The 26,124-nt window shown below is 38.1% G+C and overlaps 1 protein-coding gene across 11 annotated transcripts in view; it reads right to left on the reverse strand.

Moving 5' to 3' along the window:
* Positions 1 to 868: 868 nt before the first annotated feature.
* Positions 869 to 26,124, reverse strand: part of ATP10D (ATPase phospholipid transporting 10D (putative)) — a 113,810-nt gene continuing 88,554 nt past the window's right edge. For 10 of the 11 annotated variants that reach the window (XM_063808919.1, XM_063808918.1, XM_054683164.2 and 7 more), the window contains 7 exons: positions 25,656 to 25,732; positions 24,894 to 25,019; positions 16,792 to 16,992; positions 13,291 to 13,371; positions 11,706 to 11,810; positions 6,564 to 6,751; positions 869 to 2,714 (listed from right to left, as the gene is read on the reverse strand). In XM_063808919.1, the coding sequence (XP_063664989.1) occupies positions 2,375 to 2,714; positions 6,564 to 6,751; positions 11,706 to 11,810; positions 13,291 to 13,371; positions 16,792 to 16,992; positions 24,894 to 25,019; positions 25,656 to 25,732 (1,118 nt within the window). In that variant the 3' untranslated portion in view covers positions 869 to 2,374. The remainder of the gene's footprint in view (positions 2,715 to 6,563; positions 6,752 to 11,705; positions 11,811 to 13,290; positions 13,372 to 16,791; positions 16,993 to 24,893; positions 25,020 to 25,655; positions 25,733 to 26,124) is intronic. The other variant, XM_063808923.1, reaches the window with a different exon arrangement.

A 26,124-nucleotide genomic window follows, 5' to 3' on the forward strand; every position in this document is an offset into this window, starting at 1 on the left:
CTTTAACATCTAGAGTACATTTTGGGAACCCAATACAATTATTTTATACATCTTTTGTAATAAGATTATATCCCAAAATGTATATATTAATCAATGTTCTTATCTACTGAGAGCAATGATATAATACTTGGTCCCCCCCAAATTTGGTGAAATACACTGAACACCAGATCACATAAACTTGGGTAACTTTATGTAAAAGAGTTATTGACTTGTAAATGTGACCCTTTAAAGGCTTCATACAGATCCCAACCTCTTTAGCCTAAGGTCTAGATTGTGTTTCAGAATTAAAAATTTTCCAAATTTTAAAAAGAAATACAGTTTAGCATTCAGTAATGAAATATATTAATATTTTTGTAGCAAAGTATATGAATGATTCCATTAAGCAAAGTACATAAATAGCTTTACATTTGTTCAGGGCATAGAATTTATGCCTAATTTATGAAAAATATTTCAGTTTTCAGAGGTTTGGAGATTTTGGAATTGTGGATATGAGATTGTGGCCCTGTAACATTAGCACTCAGTATTTTCCTCTATTCATATGTACAGATAATTCAATTCTGAAAATTGAAAATTGTTCTTTTTCCTTAGTATTTTTGGATCATTCTTTGTCCTTAGATTCTAACCTTTTTATTTACAAGTGAACATATCTCTAAATTACTGTTTATCAGGAGACGACGATTTCAGGGAACGAATGCCAGCTGCTGTGAGGATAATAAATGATATGACATCAGTGATTTTCCATATAAGAAAAAGCAAAGCAATATTCTGGTAAAAGGCATGCTTTGTGACTTTCCTTCTAAGTTCTGGTACTAATTACAGTTGGATTTGGCAAATGTTTACAAGAGTGATGACAATTTTCCAGTATACATTATTTATGAAACAGTTTATTTATAAAAACAGTCATAAGAAAGCAGAAAGCAACTTCCATTAGCTATGTGAGATTTTGAAAGTCCTCGAAATCAGCTTATGTAAAAGACTATTTGCAATAATAACAGAAGGCTACAAAAATGTCAGACCAAAATAGTAGGCAGAAGGTAGAAAACTAAACCCTGAGAATAATAGTCATTAAGAAGACCTTGATGTAGACATTGCATATGAGCATGGAGATTCAGGAAGGAAATTCTGGATGACTGGTGGCTGACAACTTTCAAATATAATAAATAGAGACAGGATTTCAAAAGAACTTCAACAGGAATATATGATTTTATAGTAGTACCTGGCCTTACTTAGAATAAAATCATTTCTTTGTTACAACTAAAGCCAGCATACATGATTTGCAATAGCAGTAAACTTGCTATAGACATTCCTGTCCTCAAATGTATTTTAAAACCAAATTTTTCTAAGAACCTCATAGAAACCTCCAGAGAACAACTTGTGTTAGTTTCTGTTTATATCTCATATTTTAGAGGCTCCAACACCTGAAAAGTCTCAGGGTATTGTAAAAACTATGAACCTTCAAGTGGTCTCTGGAAGATTGTTTTGAAATTGATTGTTATCACTTTGATCAGGCTACTGTCAGTTTTAAAATACAGGAAATCACCCAATGGGCCACAGGCTGAGCTGATGTCTGCCTGACCTATGGCTTCAGTTTCCTAACTGACAACATCTATACAGAGGCAGATCTCATAAAAGGTTTTCTCTTGATTGGAACCTGACAGAGGAATGCATTCCTGGTCCCTGATGAAACCCTAGAATCCCTCTTTCCCCTTTCCAATGAAGGCTCCACCTCAGGAAAACATTGAAATGAGCAGAGAGGTATGCCTACATCTTCAGCCAGAAGACCAAAAGCATCTTCCCATAGGAAATAAAAAGCTATTAATAGGCACTAACTGTATTTTAAGCAGTATAATTATACCCTATTTTAGGTACCTTGTTGTTTAAAAGGCTCTTGGGATTTTATCTGTAAATTAACCATCTACAATGTTTTTTCCATATTTCCTCTGAGTCCTAACCAATGTATTAAAAACTACTTTTTTCTTAATAAAAAAATTCTGATTGGAGCCTGACCATTTAAAGCATTTCCCTAGAATATAAGATCTCCTAGTAAAATAAATATATCTCAAATGACTCCCCTTGAAAATACTTGAATTTCTAAGAGAATGAAAATGCTTTTACAAAATCCAAAAAGTTTTACAAAAGCATTTGGTTCTGAATTAAATATTTCACTTCCTTAAACTCTGTCTAGGTCAAACTCTAGCCCTCTATCACAAATGTATATACAAACATACAATAATGCTCATCATGTCAGCTCTTCCAAGCCTAGTAAAATGCTCATGTCCCTTATGGAAAAACAAGTCATTCTTGCTTGGAGAGATACCTCTTCAAAATCCCTCTTCCAACCTTGAAAGAATACTGGCAACTCCAAGGAGGGTATCTAGCTTTCTTTACCTTTGGAGGGTCCAGCCATCTCAAAGGCCTTAGTTTCAGAGTAGCCTTGATCTAAAGCAGTTTCACACAGAGATAAGTTTCCTTGCTCAATAGCACACGAAGTTGCTGACTTCATTGCAAATACAGCAGAAGGGCCAGGCATGGGTCTTCTTCCTGACTTGCCAGCTGATTGGTTAGCATACTTTGATGTCACTTGATTCATCTTTCCAGCCCCTCTCCACTTCTTGAGAGCTTTAGTCCTCTCCTCTGGAGTTAGTCTGTCAAAGTGCTTAGCTCTCAGAATTGGAGATGGAAACAGGGATCCCTGAAGAACTCTGTATACAAACCTAGGTGACAAGGAACATCATTAGAATTAAATTCATCTCAAATGCATTACGGAAAACCCCCCCAAATACTAACGAATTAAAAAAGTAAAAGGGTCTGGTGGCCACTTGGCTCCTGAAATAAAGGGGGAGGGTAACCGAACTCTAATACAAAATGGAGATAAAACAATATTAAATAAATTAATATTTGTAAAGCAATTAGAAAATAGTAATTGCCATATAAGTGTTTATTAAAAAACAAAACTAAACATCTATAAAAGTAGAGATATAAATAGTTGCTACATAGGCTTAATGTTAGGTTAAATGAGACAATACATACAAAGCAGGCAGAGTGTTGACACATAGTAAGTGTTAAAAATGCTATTTGTACCAGTTTCCTATGGCTATTGTAACAAAGTACCACAAACGTGTCCCTTTCTAGACTAAGCTGGCAGTGTTTCTTCTGGTATAACATTCTCAAAAGTCTTGTGACTCTCCTATGTATGTCACTTGGATTTATGCCACTAGATAAGAGGGGCCACCACAGATCTTTCCTGTATAACCTCATTTCTTTTCCTGGTTACTACTGCAATGGTTGAGGAGATCTAGGAATCACATAACTAATCTCTTCAGCACTAGCAGAAAGGTTGTCCAGCTATGCTCTCAGACTTCTCTCCAGAGCATACTACTAACAGTCAATCTCCTAATTTTAGCAACTTTTGCAATCTGGATAGACTGAGAATTTCCTAAACCAAGTTCCTTGTGGCTTAGCAGTTTTCCCTTCAGTCTCTTTCCTCTCACATTTTACTATAAGCAGTAAATCAGGACACACCTTTGACACTTTGCTTAGAAACCTCCTCCGCCAAATATCCAAGTTCATTCCTTACAAATTCTGCTTTCCATATTACTGTAGAACACAATTTAGCTAATTTTTCTGCCAGTATTTGAAAGATCCACTTCCCTCAAATTCCCAAGCATGTTCCTCATTTTCTTCCGAGTCCTCATCAGTGTACTTGAAAATTCATATTTCTAGCAACTTTCTGTGTATGATGATACATGTATTCTCTGCATCTGATGATACAGGCTTTCTCTGACTTCTTCATTTTCTTCTGAAACCTCACCAACAGTAACTTAATTTTTCAGGAATGCAAGATTGTTTTCATATTATAAAAGCAATTAATGTAATTTACTACACTAACAGTGTGACAAAGAAAATCTTATCTCAATGGATACACAAATTTATATATGTTTTAAATGTGAAAATAAGGAATAGAATGGAACTTCTTTAATCTGGTTAATGGTATAGTCATAAAATTCTATATAAAACATCATAATTAACAGGGAAATATGGAAACCTTTCCTTCTGGGATCAGAAACAAGACAAGCTTCCCTAGCCAGGTCAATGAGAAAAATTAAGTGCCTATGTATTGGAAAGAAAGAAACACACTGGTCATTATTTGCTAATGGCATTACTGTATATGTAGAAAACCTAAAATAAAATATTGGAACTAATAAGTAAATGTAGCTATCAAGATCACTGGTTACAACTTAAATGTCCATATTTCTACCAAGAGCCTGTGTAAGGAAGTCTAGGAGAATTTTTCTATTATGTGCCAAAATTCATCCTGCCTCTGCCCATTATCCAGTTTCAAAGCCACTTCCACAGTTTTAGGCATTTGTTATAGCAGAAACCTATTCTGAGTACCCAAATCTGTATTAGTTTCCTATGACTGCTATACCACGTTATTACAAACTTGGTAGCTTAGAATTACAAAAATTATTCTCTCAATGTTTTCAAGGCAAAAAATTATGAAATTAGCTTCACTGGTAATTTCACCAAAATCAAGGTATTGGAAAGGGCATGCTCCCTCTGGACCCTCTAGTAGAGAATCTATTCCTTGCCTCTTCCAGCTTCTGGTGGCTTCTGACATTTCTTGGCTTGTGGCTAAGGAATCCATGATCCCATAGTCATAGTGCCTTCTCCTCTTCTGTGTCAAATCTACCTCTGCCTCTTTCTTATAAGGACACTTGTGGTTACATTTAGGATCCACCTGGATAACTAATCTCTTTGTCTCAAGATCCATAATGTAATCACTTATGCAAAGTTCTTTTCTTGCCACATAAGATAAAATTTACAGGTTACAGGGATTAGGACATGGAAATCTTTTAGGGAGTCATTTTTTAGCATACCACGATAATATTAGAACTATACTGTTAAAGGCCCAGAATTTTTAAAGCTAAAACCTTTAAGTAATTGTTTTTTCAGAAATTCTGTAAGTTCATCTTGTCAGTTTTCAATCTGGAAGCTGGCAATAGCAGTGAGCACTATAGAAGTATCTTAGTTTCACAGTGATATTGTTATATATAAGTACCATTGAGTAACTCAGATGGGTTTTCTTATGCATTTCTGGAAGAGACATTCATCAGCAACAAAGGATTGTGTCCACTGTGCCGTATGATACAGTTACAGATCAGAGCGGGCAAACCTTTTCTGTAAAGGGCTGGATAGTAATATTTTAGGCACTGGGAGCCAGACAAACATTGTTGGAACTATTCAGTTCTGCTTTTGTATTGCATAAGCAGCCATAGATCATATATAAGTGAGTATGGCTATATTCTAACAAAGCTTTATTTACAAAATCAGACAGTAGGCCAAATTTGGCCTGTTTGCCACAGTTTGTTGACGCTGTTATAGAATAACATGAACTTACCATTATGACTCTCATTTATGTTTAAAAAAGCAGAACAACTATTTGTTATAATATTTTCAACTAAACAGATTTTGTGAAACTGCAGAGATGATGAGTTCTGAGTTCCAAGAATCTATATATTAAAAACCCATGTATTCTTCTTAGTCATTTCCATCCCATACAATACTATAAATCAGATTAAACTAGAACTGGGGGAATAACTGAACTCAGATAAGGGAGGAAAGTTGAAAAGTGTTCAGTGCTTACAGATTGTAGTAGAGACTGCTACTTGTCCCTCAACACCCAGCCTCCCTTTCTTCCTTTTAGAAACTCCAAGATTTTAGCCACTCAGTTACAATGTACATACGTAGGTTCATGCCACTACATGAAAAACAAACAAACAAACAAAAATATAAAAACAAAGCTGCTTGCCCTCAACTTTCCCATTCCTGTATACAGGGGCAAGCAGGGCTGAGGATCAGCTGAGTAGTCACCTTCCGTCATGAGATGAGGGCTGCTATGGTTGGAATGTTTATTCCCTCCAAAACTCATGTTGAAATTTAGCGGCTGTTTTTACAATATTAAGAGATAGGACCTTTAAGAGGTGATAAGGCAGAGCCCTCCTGAGTGAGATTAATGCCATTATAAGAGGGCGAGTTTGATCCCCTTTTGCCTCTTTGCCCTTCCACCATCTGAAGGTGCAGTGTTCAAGGTGCCATCTTGGAATACGGATCGTCAAATCTTCTGGTGGCTTGACGTTAGACTTTTCAGCCTCCAAAACTGTGAGCCAATAAATTTCTGTTTATAAGTTACCTGTGGTATTCCACTGTGGCAGCACGAAATGGACCCAAACAAGGGCCTGACCCTTGGGAGACAGCAAAGTAAAAAGATAGAGAAAAGGATCTAGGTCCTTAGATAACCCTGTGAAGCAAAGCTACCCTATCCCTGTAAACTGTCAACCAGATAAACTTTTTCATGAGAGATAAATCAGTCTCTCGGTTTGCTTAAGCCACTTTCGTTCTCTGATAAAAGAGTTAAAAACCAATATTTTAACTAGGACACAAATTGACTTTCTCACTACTAAACAGGGTGGCCTGCCAACCATTCTTAGTAGTGTAGTTGCTTGAAGGATTCTTAGCCTATGATTCCATTTATTCTCTCAATGATAAAATAAATACCATACCTGGGCAGAAGAGCAATGGACGTCGTGAGGATACAAACTAAGTAGAATACTGGATCCAGCATGTGCTCCTGCATAATCCAGTAAGGGTTGGATGGTGGGTTGCAAGTTACACACATGGCTCCAAAAACTATGGCAAATAAAAAATAAGACAAGATGCTACCAATGATGACCAGCAAGTGAATCCAAGTCTGTAAGACAAGAAGAGCAGAGGAAATGAATGCTCTGTCACTGATACAGTATTGCCACCCAGACAAATCTGCTCCATTAAAGAGACAACACATCTAAGCACTGGATGAATGGTGTAACAAACCTGAATAAACAAAATATAAGATATCAAGGAGATGGGAGTATTTTTTGTGAATGAATTACATCACCGTTTGAATTCTGTAAAACTAAATTAAATCAAATGCCAAAAGGGAATTCTGTTGACTAGTTTATTCTATACTATCCATGCACCAAGAGGTGTCTGGATTTTCTCCTTAATTTTCTTCATGTAGTCACTCATTGGTCTGTTTCCTTGTTAACTGGAAACAGGTTCCTCCCAGTGAACCTCAAACTTAAGCCATTCAAATAGGTGTTAGACAGTACTGTTGATCACGAATACTGTCATTCTCCTCCCTGAGTAAGCATTCAGGTGGATCACATTTCCACACTCCCTTGAAATTAAGCATGGCCATATGTCTTGCTTTGACTAATAAAATGTGAGTACAAGGGGTATGTAAAACTTTCCGGTTAGAAGTATGTAAGAGCTTGTCTGCAATTTTCCATGCTGTCTCCTTTCCTTCCATACTGACCAAGAAGTTCTCTGAGAGGATGGTTGCTTCTAGAGCTGTCTGGAATATCAGCCAACTTTATATGAGCAAGAAATAAATGTTTGCGTGTCATACCACAGCCTAGCTACTTTCATATTCATGTATATCTTGCAATATTATTTTTCTTAACATTGGTTCACTAATTAAGTAACTTTATGTAGAAAGAAAAGTACAATGAGATATCATCTCAATCTCACCCCAGTTAAAATGGCTTGTATCCAAAAGACAGGCAATGCCAAACATTGGTTAGGATGTGGATAAAAGGGAACCCTTGTACATTGTTAGTGGGAATGTAAATTAGTACAGCCACTATGGAGAACAGTTTGGAGGTTCCTCAAAAAACTAAAAATTAAGCTACTGTATGATTCAGCAATCCCACTGCTGGTTGTACACCCAAAAGAAAGGAAATCAGTATATCAAAGAGATATCTGCACTCCTATGCTTGCTGCAGCACTGTTTACAATAGCCAAGGTTTGGAAGCAACCTAAGTGTTCATCAACAGATGAATGGATAAAGAAACTGTGGTATATCTACACGATGGAGTACTACTTGGCCATAAAAAAGAATGAGATTCTATCACTTACAACAACACGGATGGAACTAGAGGTCATTATGTTAAATGAAATAAGGCAGGCACAGAAAGACAAATACTGCATGTTCTCACTTATTTGTGGGATCTAAAAATCAAATCAATTGAACTCATGGACATAGAAAGTAGAAGGATGGTTATCAGAGCTTGGGAAGGGTAGTGGAGGTATCAGGGGAGGTGGGGATGGTTAATGGGTACAAAAGAAAAATAGAAAGAATGACTAAGACCCACTATTTGATAGCATAATGGGATGACTATAGTCAATAATAATTGTATATTTTAAAATAACTTAAAGGATCTATTTGGATTGTTTGTAACTCAAAGGATAAATGCTTGAAGGGATGGATACCCCATTCTCCATGATGTGCTTATTTCACATTGCATCCCTGTATCAAAACATCTCATGTACATAATAAATATATACACCTACTATGTACCCACAAAAATTTTAGAAATAAAAAAAGAAATTTAAATTCAAAAATGAAGAAAAGTATATGCCTACTTTAAATGTATGAGGTTGGTGCAAAAATAATTGCGTTTTTTTGGGCACCAACTTCATAATATTAATATTCTCTGTTATAAAAGAGCTGAGTCTAGGGTTTGATTAATCTTTGTTATAAAGAGAAATTAGCAAGAATTACTGTGATAAAACATAATAGCATCAAATGAGATACCTCTTTGATATAATCGGAAGTATGAAAACAGAATTACCTTCACATTATGTAGTATTTAGTGTTATTTAGTGCAGTATACAGTACTACCTAAAATCATGGTGTGTACTATTGGTGGCACATATCATGCTTTTTAGGGAAACACTGCTTTTATTAATCTCTTTTATTTTCTAGGGCTATAATTTTCAAATAAGATTAGATTTTCTTCTTTTCTCTCCTAATCTTGCAAAGTATTTCCCCATGGCAGATACCTTCACAAGAGTCACACAGACTGCTTATTTTTAAATAAAATGTACAAACAACTAGAAAAATGTTAGCTAACTCCAGGATTAAGATCTTCATGCTGCTAAAACAATAAATCCTTTTTTTTCTTTCTCAAATGTCTTTCCTTCTATTTGAGCCATTTTGCTCCAATTTTTTATCTCTTAAAACATGCTTTGGCCAGGCACAGTGGCTCACGCCTGTAATCCCAGCACTTTGGGAGGCTGAGGTGGGTGGATCACGAGATCAGGAGATCGAGACCATCCTGGCTAAGATGGTGAAACCCCGTCTCTACTAAAAATACAAAAACAAAATTAGCAGGGCGTGGTGGTGGGCGCCTGTAGTCCCAGCTACTCGAGAGGCTGAGGCAAAAGAATGGCATGAACCCAGGAGGCGGAGCTTGCAGTGAGCAGAGATAGCGCCACTGCACTCCAGCCTGGGTGAAAGAGCAAGACTCTGTCTCAAAAACAACAACAACAACAAAAACAAACAAAAAACAACAACAACAAAAAACATGCTTTTGGCAAGTGAGATAGTGACTTCATAGAATTTATACATTTAATTGATACAAAGAAGTGAAAGTCAAAGAATACTGGGTAAAAACCAACAGGGAAGTGTGAGGTGGCAATGAGATGGTGAATAAGAGCATGAAGGGAAAGAGTTTTATACTTTCTGAATGGCTGGCTTTTATTAACAAGAGACCTGCAGGGCCAGGATCTCTAGTTTCTTATCCTCCAGCATAAGAAACAATTCTCTAATGATGCATCCTTTAAACAGCAGTCTCTGTTTATCTTTGACTCTAGCTTTCACAATGCTGCACTCCAGCATTATGTGCAGTCTCGGCAAAATGTTCCTCCCCTAGCCAAAGCCTGTGACTGAAGCTAGGGAAATAGGATTCCATCACAAGAGAGTAGACTTGGAGCACAATGGGGCAAGAGCAGAAAGAAAATAAATGGAGCCAGTTCAGACCAGAGGACCATCCTGACAAGCCTGACCATTAGTTTCTGCTCTGTGCATCTCCAGAGTCACTCTGGTTTCTCAGATATTTTTGCTTTTCTTTATTTTGTTCTATCATGGTTCTTCATTATATTTTTTAATAACTTTTCTATTTGTTCAGGTTATTCAGATGATGTTGCTCATAATCCGTGAACCCAAACTGATACACTTTATGTGTTAAATCCTCTGGCACACTAATAAATGTCAGAACCTTTGGCATTTTCTCAGGTGGCCACCAAAAGTACCAATGCAATTGCTTAAAAATTGAATAGGTATAAAAACAATCCCAAATATTTCAGTTCTAGAATTTCCTTTACCCATCTGGTATTTGCAGTTATTAACCTTTTACTACATTTTAGCTTGTAATATTTTGTTATAGATGATTGTAAGCAAAGCAAATAATGTCCAAAATAATCAGCCCTACTTTAGAAATTGTTATAAATAATTTTGTAATATAACTTCATATATTTTAAACTATAACCTTATTCAGCTATTTCCTATTTAAAATTCATATGTTATCAGGATGGTAAACATAACCCAAAAACTGGTTATTTCATCATTTATTTATCCATTCAAATATTTTTTGAGCACCTGCTGTGTGCCAGTCTTGTCCTTTAACACTGGTATACAGTGGTGAGCAAAATAGGCATGAACCCTACCCTCGCAGAGAGCATAGGCTAATGCGGAAGATAAACATGAATAAGATAATCACATTTTTTTTTGTTTTTAGAGACAGGGTTTCTCTCTGTTTCCCAAGCTGGAATGCAGTGGCATGATCATAGCTTACTGCAGCCTCCAACTGTTGGGCTCAAGTGAGACTCCTCCTCAGTCTCCCAAGTGGCCGAGACTGCTGGCAGGTGCCATGACACACAGTTAGTTTTGTTATTTTTTTTAGAGACAGGGTCTCACTATGTTGCCCAGGCTGGTCTTGAACTCTTAGCTTCATGTGATCCTCCCACCTCAGCCTCCCAAAGCTCTGGAATTGCAGGTGTGAGTCACTGCACCTGGTCTGAGATAATCACATAATTAAATAAATAATTATAAATTATGATTAGAGTTATGAGTAAGAGCAAGAGAATGGTATCAGAGAATGGATGGTTAGGGAAAGGCTGTTGGGGGAAATTATATTTTTGATGAAATTTAAAATAACATTTGCGTTGGGCGAAGTGCAGGGATGCAAGGGGGAATGCAAATTACCTCCGTTAAAAGATATGCTAAGTGCCAAGATCCTGATGTGGTAATCAGTTCAATGTATTGAAGAAACTGAAAGAGGGATAAGGTGGTTCCAGCCCACGAATATGTGGAAATGAGGTTGAAGAGAGAAGTACAGCGTCACTGCACCATCTTAGGGCTTTCATATTTTATTCCAAGTACAATGGGAAACCACTGAAGGGTTTTACCCAAAGGAGAGCCAAAAAAGATTTTTTCTATTATAAGGAAGGCATAAAATCATCCCTAAAGTCACTGTACCAGGATTATGATACAACACCTTTTTTCATTTTCACTAAAAGTAATCAGCTTGGTCTTGAAGAATGAAGGTTAAATATCCCTCCAGTCTGTCTCACATCTCCATGAACCCTCCACCACTGATACTACCAAAGGGAGCAAGGCAGGTGTTTTCCACTATCCCCAGCTACACATCAACCTCAGCATAATGGCATTCAATGATCACCCAGAGTAGCTGTGATCACCCTTCTCCCATAGATTCATTACTCTTCTCATTACCACTTATCTTCAGGGTCACTGCTAATAGAAGACATATCCCCAAGCATAAAAGATTTTAGGCTACTTCAGAGGCAAGAAAACCACTCACCAAACTCTTGCTTTCAATGACCAGATGGAGGAGAATGATGAACAGAGCAGCTGTGTTCAGGGGGTTTCCAAATGCAAAGATGTCAATATCTGAGCCCTGGTAGGTCTACAAAGAGAGGACATTAGATGATCCTGGAGAGTTGTGCAACTTGGTGTGGGTAACATCACTTTATCTACAGCTCAACCAAGGCTTGAATCCCTTCTACAAGGTCCCTGTGAACTGGCCATTTGAAATAAACTTGAACATTTCCACAAGTAAGAGACTGACTCTCTCCCAGACAGGGCATCTAATCTTCAGTTTTTTTCAACTGGAATTCCTCTTTATTCTGAATCATAATTGATCCTCCTGGAACCTTTTACTCACACTTCTAGCTTTTTAAGGTATAGAGAAATTTGTTCTATTTAATAGAGCTACAAATCTTTGAGGCAGCTATTATAACTATCTTTCCTAGGAAAATATACCCTCCTTTCCTATATGTCTTCAAGTCCTTATGCTATTCCTCTAATGACACAATTTTCTCATGTTTCACCATCATCTTCATTCTATTCTGAATATACTTCAGATTGTCTTGTTTATATTTCTCCTGAAGTGCAGTATAGCCAGAAAACTCTAGCAAGGCTAATTCAAATGATTTTATTTGAATAAAGAATAAAAATTGTCAATTTAGAAATGATCATCTTTTTCATTCTTAATACTGTGCTTCTATTAACACCACCCATGATAAAACAGGTGTTTTCTTTAGGAGAACGGTATATGTGGATGAGCAGCTATATAATGCTGCTTTGTGTATTGTGTTAGCCTAAATTTTCTAAAATTAAAGTTTATACTTTTTTTGCTTTGTTACATTTCTTCCATTCTTTACCTGTAAAACAGATTTTATAGTTTTAAAGACATTACTTATGGAATCTTAAATTTAATGCTCTGAATATCATTCGAGTCGAATTAGCCCAGCACTCACTAATAAAAGCTTTCATATTCTGGCATTGCCTCTCTGATTTTTTTAGACAGGGTCTCACTCTGTTGTCTAGGCTGGAGTGCAGTGGCGCAATCACAGTTCACTGCAGCCTAGACCTCCTGGCCTCAAGCAATCCTCCTACCTCAGCCTCCCAAATAGCTGGGGCCACAGGTCCACACCACTACACTCAGCTAATTTTTAAATTTTTTGTAGAGATGGTGGCCTCACTATGTTGTGCAAGCTGGTTTCAAACTCCTCAACTCAAGCAATCCAACTGCCTCAGCCTCCCAAAATGCTGAGATTACAGGTGTGAGCCACTGTGCCCAGCCTGTCTGATTTTTGACTAATCTAATTATATAGCCAGACATCCAATTTTGTTCAAGTCGTTGATAAAAATTTTTAAGCAGTACAGAGTTAACAAGAGGCCTAAGAGGACTCAAACTATGTATGTCTATCTAAATTTAATCCATTACCTAACATATATTTTTGGGGAGATTATAATTTAGTCAGTTAATAATCAACCTGATTATATGAGCAATCTGCCCTCCTTTATGCTGAAATTGGTGGCAAAGTACAAAGAAGCATCATTGATTCATTAATAACAAATATACTGAGTGAACAAAGACTCACAAAATAAGGCACAAAGAAGCAGACCAGGCTCTGATAAAAAGCATCCAATAAGGTGATCCAGAAGGTATGGGGTAAGTATGCCTAGAAATGAAGCAGATAACGGGGAGGGAGTAAGATTAACAAGGGTCCAAGAAAAGAAACAACACAAGCCAGTACTTACATTTGTTTCTCTGAGAGAAAGCTCCATTTCTTCAAGTGGTATTTGTCAACAGAGGTAAAGATAAGGGTAACTGAATGTGATGGGTTCACAAGTAAACATGAAAAAAATCCTTGAAGGAACATTTATTCAACTCATGTTGCCTTTATTACAGGATAAACTTTAAATCTAGCTGAAATACAGCCGGTAGTACTAACTTCTCCTTTCCTACTGATCAGAAAGTACTGTTTCAAAACTTCTCCAACTCTATCCATTTCTCTTTCTCTAAATTACTCCCTTCATTCCAACTCACCATCAACTGTCTCTATGAATGGCTGGATAGCCATCTAACTGCCCTCTTTGCTTCCTCCCCTATTCTCAATCCAATCTTACAAAATCAGCCAGATGGTTTTAAACCCATTTCCCATTTAGAAAAAAAAGGCAGCTTGCTGCCAGCGCAGTATTCCTAAGGCAAATTGGAAATGGACTTAAAAAATGTAAACCAGGTCATGCCATCTTTCTAATTGATCAAATTGACTCCTTCCACTCCCTCCAATGACTTCCCACTGCATTTCCAACACAATCTAAGTTTCTTCTCATGACCTATAAGGTCCTACATGGTTTGCCCACTCAATAGTTCTCCAGGGTTACTTCTTGCCATTTTGATTCTGCAACATGGACCTTCTTCATTCTTTTCCTCAAATGTGCCAAATCCATTCTTTCCTCAGGGATTCACCTGTGCTAGTCTCTCGGCCAGGAATTCTTTTCCTGGACCTCCTACATGAATATTTCCTCATTACTTGTGTCCTAGCTCAAATATCACTTCCTCATACAGGCACACCAAACCAATCTAAAAGCTGTGCCCACTCAGGCACTTACTACAATGGAAACCTGAGAAGTATCTCATCACCATCAGGAATAATTCTCTCTGTTTAATAAATGCTCTAGTTCTCTCAGTGGAATGCAAGCTCATAGAATAGAATGTTGACTCTTTTATTCAAGTGACTAAAACAGTGTCTTGTACATACCAGGTGCCCAACAAATATTTATTGGGTTAATAAAGTATTCATATACAAGTTTTCATATACTAAACTGCTTCCTACACAAATCTTAGAGAAAAAAAGAAAGAGTAAGAGACAATAGTCAAATGATTGAAGATGACTTTTCAAACAAGAGCCAACTCTGAAGTTGGATTCTGAGGCTGTGTGAAGGATTCTGAGGCTGCATTCAGATCCAGCAGGAAAGAGTGCTATCACTTATTAGTGATATCTGCCATGAACAAAATTGGAAAAACATGTGTCACATCCCTGAGCTAGTCTTTTCCTAACATGTTCTCAGTCTTGTTTTCTTCCAAATACAGAGGCTGAAACTTCCTTGAAAATGTCTCACTGTCTCTTAAAGAACAAAGCTTTATAAATATACAAATTCTCCATATACATTCTTCCATTCTTTAGAAGAATATACTTGGAATTTTTACATCTATCCTTTTTTATCCCTTCGTTCTCTGGAAAATCAAAGCAATGAAGATTCATTGTTTCCAGTCCACTTTTCTCTATATCTTCTTCTATTATTTCCTCATTGGATATGAAGGATATTCTGCCTGCCTTTCTTCCATAAAATCTCAGCAGAAGCCCAATCCAATGGTGGAAGAGAATGTGCCAGAGACAAAGGGGCAAGCAAAATGCCACTGGACAAGAGAGAACCACTTAGGGATAAGTTAAAATATAACTTCATGCATCTGGGGAAATAGAGGTTGCTCAAAGAACCTAGAGTAAAAGGAAAGAAATACAATTTCCCAGTCACATGAGGAATAGGGCTTACAAAAGTAAAGAGAGAAGGATCATGATTAAGATAAATGAGAGGCTGGAGGGATTAACTCACGGAGTCCACTGGAAACTGAAAGGGGAAAGTCTGGACGTGAAGCCAAAGTCAAAAAAGAAGATTGTGGGTGATGAGAGATGGGGGTGAGGCTTCGTGGAAGGGAAGCTTCTGACTGCAGACTTCCAGACTCATCTTTAGAGGAGAGAGATTCTGTAGCTCTGGAGAGTATATTTCATGACACTGAACACAGGAAAACGACCCAAGCATAAAACATAATTTTGTTGGAGGCCAAGTTCAAAGAAAGGACAAATTTTAGAAGGTAAAGTCAATGAAATCAGTTACCTTTTATCAATAGCTACATGCTGGGACAATCTGCCTGCTGTGATCATGTTTTATATAACTGGCCAGCTCACTAGAACAATGTGTACAAGGATTGGTGAGAGGATTCAACAACAGGAAACAATGATCTCACGTCTCCCAAGGATAAGGACAAATAACAATCTTTAGTCCATACAAATGGGCTTTTAAAACACAGGCTATAAAAACTTTGACTGAAAATCTCCCTCAACCCTCCTTTCCTCCGTGGATTTGGAATTTCAATTATGCCTGGGGCGTGGGACAAGCTTCTCTGACATCAACCACATGTTCTTGCATCCTGGCTTGAACTTTAAGTCAGACTGGACTCCTTTAGGAAAACCTATGTAGTTCGTTGGTCTGAATGGATTGGATGATATTAGAGGATTATAAGGACCCCTTCTTTCCTGAAAGCTGAATCTGTGATTTCTCTGTTGGTTGTTCTAAGTAGTGTAAGGACACTAAATGACTCTCCATTCCAGAAAGGCATTTCAAGTCAGAATAGTTAGACCGATGAAAATAAATGCATTATTTTAAATTTGGGATTTCCTCAAATTTCTGGTTAATTCTGGAGGGCAAAAATGACAACACTGAGAGCTTGCTATGGCTGGAAGTTGTACCTGTATTATCTTCCTTAATCCTCACTTCATTCCCATAAAGAACCTGCAGCACAGGCAAGTTAAAAAATTTACCAAGGTCACATACCACAGAACCAGAATTTAAACTCAGAGTAAACATAACCTATTCTTTCTAACATATACCAAGCCACTTTTTAGTGGTGGGATTTCTTGAAAAATTACTTAACCCCTTTGAGGTTCAGATTCTTCATCTTAGAATGGGACCAACACTAGGTTCTGTCTCAACGTGTTTTCATGAAGATAAATCAGACGGGGGATGTTAAGTAGTTAGCACAATAGATGGCAATGGGGTTTAGTAAATGTTAGATATTATTGGTTGTAAGATTCAAACTTTAGATTTCTTCTTCTAAGTACATAAGGCCCTTCATAGATTAATCTGTATTTACCTCAAAGTTAAGTAAGTGAATATCTGCCACATAAGTAGAGATCTTTTAAAACAATCAGATATTTCAAACAGTTCTGAGTAGACTGCAATATTTGGCTAACTAAGAAAACACACTGGCTTTGACAATGGATATGCATCCATCCAAGCACTCTTGCTTTAACACCTACCTCTGATTTCTGACCACTTTTGTAAAGTTCAGGCAGTTGCATGAGGGTCTCTGCAGACACATCTTTCTCCAAAACACCATAAATGACAGGAGGGGCAGATGTGAAGAGGAGGTTGAAGAAGATCAAAACCCAGTAATCAGTCATGGATGTTCCTGAAAATCCACAAAAGAACTGGTACCAGAAAAGGAGGTTCACATAGGCCTAGAGACACAAAGAAGGACATTCAGATCTTAGAAACAGTAATGTGTGCTATGATTACACATTCCAAATGCTGCCATTTTGAGCTGGGTGACCTCAGCCTCTCTGCAGTTTTCTTATATAAGATAGGACCACAATTTACCTTGCAGCTTTTTTTGGTAAATAATTTATTAAATTAAAGTGCACACATGTATGTGCACACACTCACACCCCACTTATTATGTGGTGCTAGCACTGTTCTAAGTGCTTTAGGAATAATTCATTTAATCATCATAACAACCTGGGAATTACATTGTTGTTGCCATTTTACAGGTCAGGAAATTAAGTGTAATTAACTGAATGTTAATTTAATTAAGTGTAATTAACTGAATGTTAATCCCAAAATTTATATGAAATCCTCTTGAAACAAAACTCCCTCTATCTAAGACCAATGTCCTTTCCTGTGGTCTGCCCTACTTGAGAGCACAGAGCACTATCCCCACTGTGACAGTGTTAGGAGGTAGTACCTTTGGGAGGTGATTAGGCCTTGACATTGGAGACCTCATGAATGGAATCAGTTTCTTTATAAAAGGGACCCCAGTGAGCTCTCATCATCTCATCTCTTTTTATGTAAGGATATAATGAGAAATCTACAATCCACAAGAAAACCCGCACCAGAACCTGACCATTCTGGTACCCTCATCTGGATTTCCAGCCTCCAGAATAGTGGGGAAGAAATGTTGTTTACAAGCCACCTGTCTGTGGTACTTTGTTACAGCAGCCTGAACAGACTAAGATCCTGAGGCACAGAGAGACTAAGAAACTTGCCCAAAGCCACATGGCTAATAAGTAGCAGAACCAGTATTCAAACTGAAGGATTCAACACTAGATGAAGAGAATCTAACCCAGTGCCTGGCACAGACATGGAGTAGGCACAGCACAAATGTCCATTTTCTTGCCTTCTGGGTTCATAAATACATAGTGGTGAAATGGAATGGTGCCAGCAGAGTGGTCAGCCATCCCAGTTTGCTTGGGACTGAGGGGTTTCCCAGGCCTTGGGATGCCCAGTGCTAAAACCGGGACACTCTCAGGAAAACCAGGATAGTTGGTGACCCTAGAGTCCAGGCACAGGCATTCTACATGGTTTCCTATAGTATTTTGTCTCAGACAAACTAAGTTCACTATAAAAAGCTCTGTGCTCCTGAGGAGGGCAGGCCACAGGAAAGGACATTGGACTTAGAGAGAGTTTTGTCTCAAGGCTGGGGGATACTTCTAATTGATTCTTTGCCTTTAGGTCATTGTCCTAACCACCCTGAATTATTATTTCCTCCTCTGTAAAATGAGAGTTATACTACCTTAGGGCTTAGTATCAAGATCAAATTAGAAAATGGTCATCATCGGCCGGATGCAGTGGCTTATGCCTGTAATCCCAGCACTTTGGGAGGCCAAGGCGGGCAGATCACTTGGGGTCAGGAGTTCAAGACAATCCTGGCCAACATGGTGAAATCCTGTCTCTCCCCCCGCAAAAAAAACCAAACCAAACAGAAATTAGCTAAGTATGGTGGCGCGTGCCTTTAGGCCCAGCTTCTCAGGAGGCTGAGGTGGGAGGTTAGCTTGAACTCGGGAGGCAGAGGTTGCAGTGAGCCGATATCATGCCACTGCACTCCAGCCTGGGGGACAGAGTGAGATCCTGTCTCAAAAATCAAACACACAAACAAGGAAGTAGTCATGATCTGTAAAGTGCCTCATTAAAAAAAAAATTATGGTCATCATAGATACACTAGAACCTCAGGACAAGGGCCACAATCCTTAGACTAGATTTTGAATTTCTTGATCTCTTGACCTCGTGATCTATCTGCTTCGGCCTCCCAAAGTGCTGGGATTACAGGCGTGAGCCACCGCACCTGGCCAGAATAGATTTTCTTAGTCTAGCATCTATGGACATGGATCAGGACCAATTTCTGAAAATGTATTGTTTGTGGTTTGGGGCGCTATTCTGGGGGAATGAATCCATAGTCTTCACTGGCACCTCAAAGGTTGTCCAACATCCAAGAACCATGGTCTCAGAAAGATAAGCTACTCTAATGGCTTCTGGTCCAAGATCTTTGCATAGCATATAAAATATGCATTGTTTAGCTAGGTAAATAAGAGATATCAATTAAGTCTGGAGATTATCAGTATGAATGGCCACTCAAGGATTATGGAGCAGGAAGATCACTGAGGTCCTGATTCTCTCTACTAACCAACACTCCCTCTCTTCGAGAGTGTATACCATATCCTCCTAATACTAGTATTTCTTTACTGTTGGATTCAATCTGGAGTTAAAAGGAGGTGAGGAGGTGAATGGATATTGCCACAATAGGGGAGAAGGTGAACAAATGCAAAGGTTTAAAATAAAAACTTGGGAGAGGGGCTCCTCTTTAAAAGCCATTGACCACTAAGTTCTGGAATTGTAAATTACAAGCTGCAGTTTTTCCCAGAAGCACATACTCAGGCAGAGATTTTATACATTTCAAATATTTTCCTAAAGTATCTGAGTTTTACTAAACTTTGACTAACTGCGCTAATTCTAATCAGTAAAGTCTTGAGAGATTCCTGAAAAGTGTATTGTGCTGCAGGAAAAAAAAAATGTTCCTACTGATGGACATACATGTGCACACAGAGTTCTAAATTACACATTTGGGATGTCCTAAAAATGGCTTTTTTCCCCCTAAAAATGGTATTGTAATAGAGTGACATCAACCCATGTCCACTACTAACATACTACATATGGACTTTAAAGACTAAGAGTGAATTTGGCCTAAAATTCACAATATTTACATAATTACCCCACTTAGAAAATACTTAAGGCCATTACATAATGGTAAAGGGATCAATTCAACAAGAAGAGCTAACTATCCTAAATATACATGCACCCAATATAGCAGCACCCAGATTCATAAAGCATGTCCTTAGAGACCTACAAAGGGACTTAGACTCCCACACAATAATAATGGGAGACTTTAACACCCCACTGTCAATATTAGACAGATCAAGGAGACAGAAGGTTAACAAGGACATCCAGGTCTTGAGCTCAGCTCTGCACCAAGTGGACATAATAGACATCTACAGAACTCTCCACCCCAAATCAACAGAATATACATTCTTCTCAGCACCGCATCGCACTTATTCTAAAATTGACCACATAATTGGAAGTAAAGCACTCCTCAGCAAATGTAAAAGAACAGAAATCACAACAAACTGTCTCTCAGACCAGAGTGCAATGAAATTAGAACTCAGGATTAAGAAACTCACTCAAAACTGCACAACTACATGGAAACTGAACAACCTGCTCCTGAATGACTACTGGGTAAATAACTAAATGAAGGTAGAAATAAAGATGTTCTTTGAAACCAATGAGAACAAAGACATAGTGTACCAGAATCTCTGGGACACATTTAAAGCAATGTGTAGAGGGAAATTTATAGCACTAAATGACCACAAGAGAAAGCAGGAAAGATCTAAAATCAACACCCTAACATCACAATTAAAAGAACTAGAGAAGCAAGAGCAAACACACTCAAAAGCTAACAGAAGGCAAGAAATAACTAAGATCAGAGCAGAACTGAAAGAGATAGAGACACAAAAAACCCTTCAAAAAATCAATGAATCCAGGAGCTGGTTTTTTGAAAAGATCAACACAAAGATTAGACCGCTAGCAAGATGAATAAAGAAGAAAAGAGAGAAGAATCAAATAGATGCAATAAAAAATGACAAAGGGTATATCACCACCGATGCCACAGAAATATAAACTACCATCACAGAATACTATAAACACCCTATGCAAATAAACTAGAAAATCTAGAAGAAATGGATAAATTCCTGAACACATACACCCCCACAAGACAAAACCAGGAAGAAGGTGAATCTCTGAATAGACCAATAACAGGCTCTGAAATTGTGGCAATAATTAATAGGCTACCAACTAAAAAACGTCCAGGACCAGATGGATTCACAGCCGAATTCTACCAGAGGTACAAGAAGGAGCTGGTACCATTCCTTCTGAAACTATTTCAATCAATAGAAAAAGAGGGAATCCTCCCTAACTCATTTTATGAGGCCAGCATCATCCTGATACCAAAGCCTGGCAAAGACACAACGAGAAAAGAAAATTTTAGACCAGTATCCCTGATGAACATCGACACGAAAATCCTCAATAAAATACTGGCAAACTGAATCCAGCAGCACATCAAAAAGCTTATCGACCATGATCAGGTCGGCTTCATCCCTGGGATGCAAGACTGGTTCAGCATACACAAATCAATAAACATAATCCATCACACAAACAGAACCAATGACAAAAAACACATGATTATCCCAATAGATGCAGAAAAGGCCTTCAACAAAATTCAACAGCCCTCCGTGCTAAAAATTCTCAATAAAGTAGGTATTGATGGAACATATCTCAAAATAATAAGAGCTATTTATGACAAACCCACAGCCAATATCATACTGAATGGACAAAACCTGGAAGCATTCCCTTTGAAAACCGGTGCAAGGCAAGGATGCCTTCTCTCACCACTCCTATTCAACATAGTGTTGGAAGTTTTGGCCACGGCAATCAGGCAGGAGAAAGAAATAAAGGGTATTCAATTAGGAAAAGAGGAAGTCAAATTGTCCCTGTTTGCAGATGACATGATTGTAGATTTAGAAAACCCCACTGTCTCAGCCCAAAATCTCCTTAAGCTGATAAGCAATTTCAGCAAAGTCTCTGGATACAAAATCAATGTGCAAAGATCACAAGCATTCCTATACACCAAGAACAGACAAACAGAGATCCAAATCATGGGTGAACTCCCATTTACAATTGCTACAAAGAGAATAAAATACCTAGGAATCCAACTTACAAGGGATGTGAAGGACCTCTCCAAGGAGAACTATAAACAACTGCTCAATGAAATAAAAGAGGACACAAACAAATGGAAGTACATTCCATGCTCATGGGTAGGAAGAATCAATATCGTGAAAATGGCCACACTGCCCAAGGTAATTTATAGATTCAATGCCATCCCCATCAAGCTACCAATGACTTTCTTCACAGAATCGGAAAAAACTACTTTAAAGTTCATATGGAACCAAAAAAGAGCCCGCATTGCCAAGACAATCCTAAGCCAAAAGAACAAAGCTGGAGGCATCACGCTATCTGACTTCAAACTATACTACAAGGCTACAGTAACCAAAACAGCATGGTGCTGGTATCAAAACAGAGAGATAGACCAATGGAACAGAACAGAGGCCTCAGAAATAACACCACACATCTACAACCATCTGATCTTTGAGAAACCTGACAAAAACAAGAAATGGGGAAAGGATTCCCTATTTAATAAATGGTGCTGGGAAAACTGGCTAGCCATATGTAGAAAGCTGAAACTGGATCCTTTCCTTACACCTTATACAAAAATTAATTCAAGATGGATTAAAAACTTAAATGTTAGACCTAAAATCATAAAAACTCTAGAAGAAAACCTAGGCAATACCATTCAGGACATAGGCATGGGCAAGGACTTCATGACTAAAATACCAAAAGCAATGGCAACAGAAGCCAAAATAGACAAATAGATCTAATTAAACTAGAGAGCTTCTATCATCAGAGTGAACAGGCAATCTACAGAATGGGAGAAAATTTTTGCAATCAACCCATCTGACAAAAGGCTAATATCCAGAATCTACAAAGAACTCAAACAAATTTACAAGAAAAAAAACAACCCCATCAAAAAGTGGGAAAAGGATAAGAATAGACACTTCTCAAAAGAAGACATCTATGCAACCAACAGACACATGAAAAAATGTTCATCATCACTGGTCATCAGAGAAATGCAAATCAAAACAACGAGATACCATCTCATGCCAGTTAGAATGGCAATCATTAAAAAGTCAGGAAACAACAGATGCTGGAGAGCACATGGAGAAATAGGAATGCTTTTACACTGTTGGTGGGAGTGTAAATTAGTTCAACCATTGTGGAAGACAGTGTGGCAATCCCTCAAGGATCTAGAACTAGAAATACCATTTGACCCAGCAATCCAATTACTGGGTATATCACCAAAGGATTATAAATCACGCTACTATCAAGACACATACACACGTATGTTTATTGCGGCACTATTCACAATAGCAAAGACTTGGAACCAACCCAAATGTCCATCAATAATAGACTGGATTAAGAAAATGTGGCACATATACACCATGGAATACTATGCAGCCATAAAAAAGGATGAGTTCATTTCCTTTGTAGGTACATGGATGAAGCTGGAAACCATCATTCTCAGCAAACTATCACAAGGACAGAAAACCAAACATTGCATGTTCTCACTCATAGGTGGGAATTGAACAATGAGATCACTTGGAGACAGGGCGGGGAACATCACATACTGGGGCCTGCTGGGGGGTAGGGGCCTGGGGGAGGGATAGCATTAGGAGAAATACCTAATGTAAATGACGAGTTGATGGGTGCAGCACACCAACATGGCACATGTACACCTATGTATCAGACCTGCACGTTGTGCACATGTACCCTAGAACTTAAAGTATAATTTTTTAAAAAGTCAAAAAAAAAAAAAAAGGATTATGGAGCAGGAAGACCACCAAGGTCCTGATTCTCTTTACTAATGAACACTCCCTCTCTTCGAGAGTGTATACCATATCCTCCTAATACTAGTATTTCTTTACTGTTAGATTCAATCCGGAGTTAAAAGGAGGTGAGGAGGTGAATGGATATTGCCACAATAGGGGAGAAGGTGAACAAATGCAAAGGTTTAAAATAAAAACTTGGGAGAGGGGCTCCTCTTTAAAAGCCATTGACCACTAAGCTCTGGAATTGTAAATTACAAGCTGCAGTTTTTCCCAGAAGCACATACTCAGGCAGAGATTTTATACATTTCAAATATTTTCCTAAAGTATCTGAGTTTTACTAAACTTTGACTAACTGCACTAATTCTAATCAGTAAAGTCTTGAGAGATTCCTGAAAAGTGTATTGTGCTGCAGGAAAAAAAAATGTTCCTACTGATGGACATACATGTGCACACAGAGTTCTAAATTACACATTTGGGATGTCCTAAAAATGGCTTTTTTTCCCCTAAAAATGGTATTGTAATAGAGTGACATCAACCCATGTCTACTACTAACATACTACATATGGACTTTAAAGACTAAGAGTGAATTTTGCCTAAAATTCATGATATTTACATAATTACCCCACTTAGAAGATACTTACGTCTGATTACCTATGATTTTATAAAAAAAGGAAACTGAAATTGAAATAGCAGGCTGAAGATTAGAGGCCTGGATTTCTAATCAAATTCTGCCCTTTTAGGAATTATAGAATCAAAATATAGTTCCTTTATCATTAAATAACTACTGAGCACAAATACATTTTATAGGTTGGCTAGAGAATTCTTGCATCTGTGAGCAACAGCCAGCTACACGCTAAGACATACTAGGTTTTCATCTGTATCTGTGTCTTTATTATAACACATGGGGCATTAATTTGGAAGAGCTCATATTTTTTGGTATTTCCAGTAAAACGGATGCAAACCTTTTCTTTCTGTACTGACAGATAGCATTAAACATTTCATAATTCTTCTTGTCACAGCCTTTTTTATGGAAGGTCAAAAACTGGATTTTAAATGAAACAGACAGGACTTAATTTAAATGCACAGGGAGTAGAAAATGTTAGCAGATGGACAAGCCTGGCAATTTGCTGTCAGCAGCTGAAACACAGCACATTCCCAGCTTAGTTCTGGAAAGACAGCAAGACCAGTCCTGGCTGTTCCCAATACATCAATAAGGAAAGTAAGCTTAGCATAGGACACTTCGTCTTCATCCCTGATGCAACAGTCTTGGAAGGTACGAAGGGAAAAGGGACAAATTCTCTGGGGTTACATACCACATTCTTATAGAAAAAATAGAGAATCATGTTGGAAAGCCGTGTATAACACCAGTGTCCATGGACAAGAAGGAGCTTGCTGAGATGTTTGAACTGAGAAACGGCAAAGTCACTGGCCATCACAGCCTGCAGATGCAATGGGGAGAGAATGCCATCCTGAGTGATCAAACATGTTAGAACAGACACAGCACAATTCTCGGGAAACCCTAGGCCTCATATTCTACCTTCTTCTGACCGCATTTGTTCCATACATGAATGAAAATCAGTTTTTTGGATTATGAGCTTTTATCTGAATTTTGTGCCTAAAATACCATCCAACACACACACACACACACACACACACACACACGTGCGCACAAATAGGACACTCCCACTTCCTTCCTTCTCCTCTCATTTCCTCTTCTTTCCCTTTTCTTCCCTCTGTCTCCTGCCTCAAGATCTTTAGGTCCTTCATTCAAATCCTTAGTAGCTTCTTCAGAGTCAGAATTTACGCAGCCATTGCAGGACTAAAATATATATTCCTGTGATTTTAGATAAGCTCTATTTTTAACAAGTGAATAATACAGCTAAAATTACCCAGGAAAATGCCATAATACTCACCTAGTAAAAAAAATCAATGAATAGATAGGTAAACTTCCTGTCTCCCACTCCTCAGCTAGCCACACACAGCCTCACTCTGCTACAGAGAATTTACCATGGAGAATGCTGCCTTTGGATGGGCAGGTCAAGGCCACAGAACTTGGGTGCACAATATCCACTCACCTGCATGCCTTCTTGACCTGAGACCCCTATCCCAATGTCTGCCACTTGTATCATGCTAACATCATTGGCACCATCACCTTCATGAGGCAGAAAAAAAGGAGAGAAACATATGAGGAGTAAAGAAAGGGTGTAAATGTTGCAAATCAATAGGGGCAGCTCAAGTGAACAAATAAATCCTTCAAAGTTCATCCCGTTCTCCAAGTTTCCTGGAAGTAAGTGAAACAGAAATGAAGTGGCATTCCACTGCCATCAGGAAGAATTCCAAGCTCAACACCGCTTTAAACTCCTTCACGCTATGGCACCTACCCAGACTGATCTTGTTTTTCATGTCACTCATGCTACTTTCAACTCTCCAGATACACCCTTCTCCCTGTAGCCACGCACATGATAACAACACTGTCCTGATCACCCCCAGCTCACTTTTCTGGATTTCAATTTTTCTTGCTCTCAGCTTAGATGTCATTTCCTC

Source organism: Pan troglodytes, chromosome 3 (genome assembly GCF_028858775.2).
Source record: "Pan troglodytes isolate AG18354 chromosome 3, NHGRI_mPanTro3-v2.0_pri, whole genome shotgun sequence".
Taxonomy (NCBI): Eukaryota; Metazoa; Chordata; class Mammalia; order Primates; family Hominidae; genus Pan; species Pan troglodytes.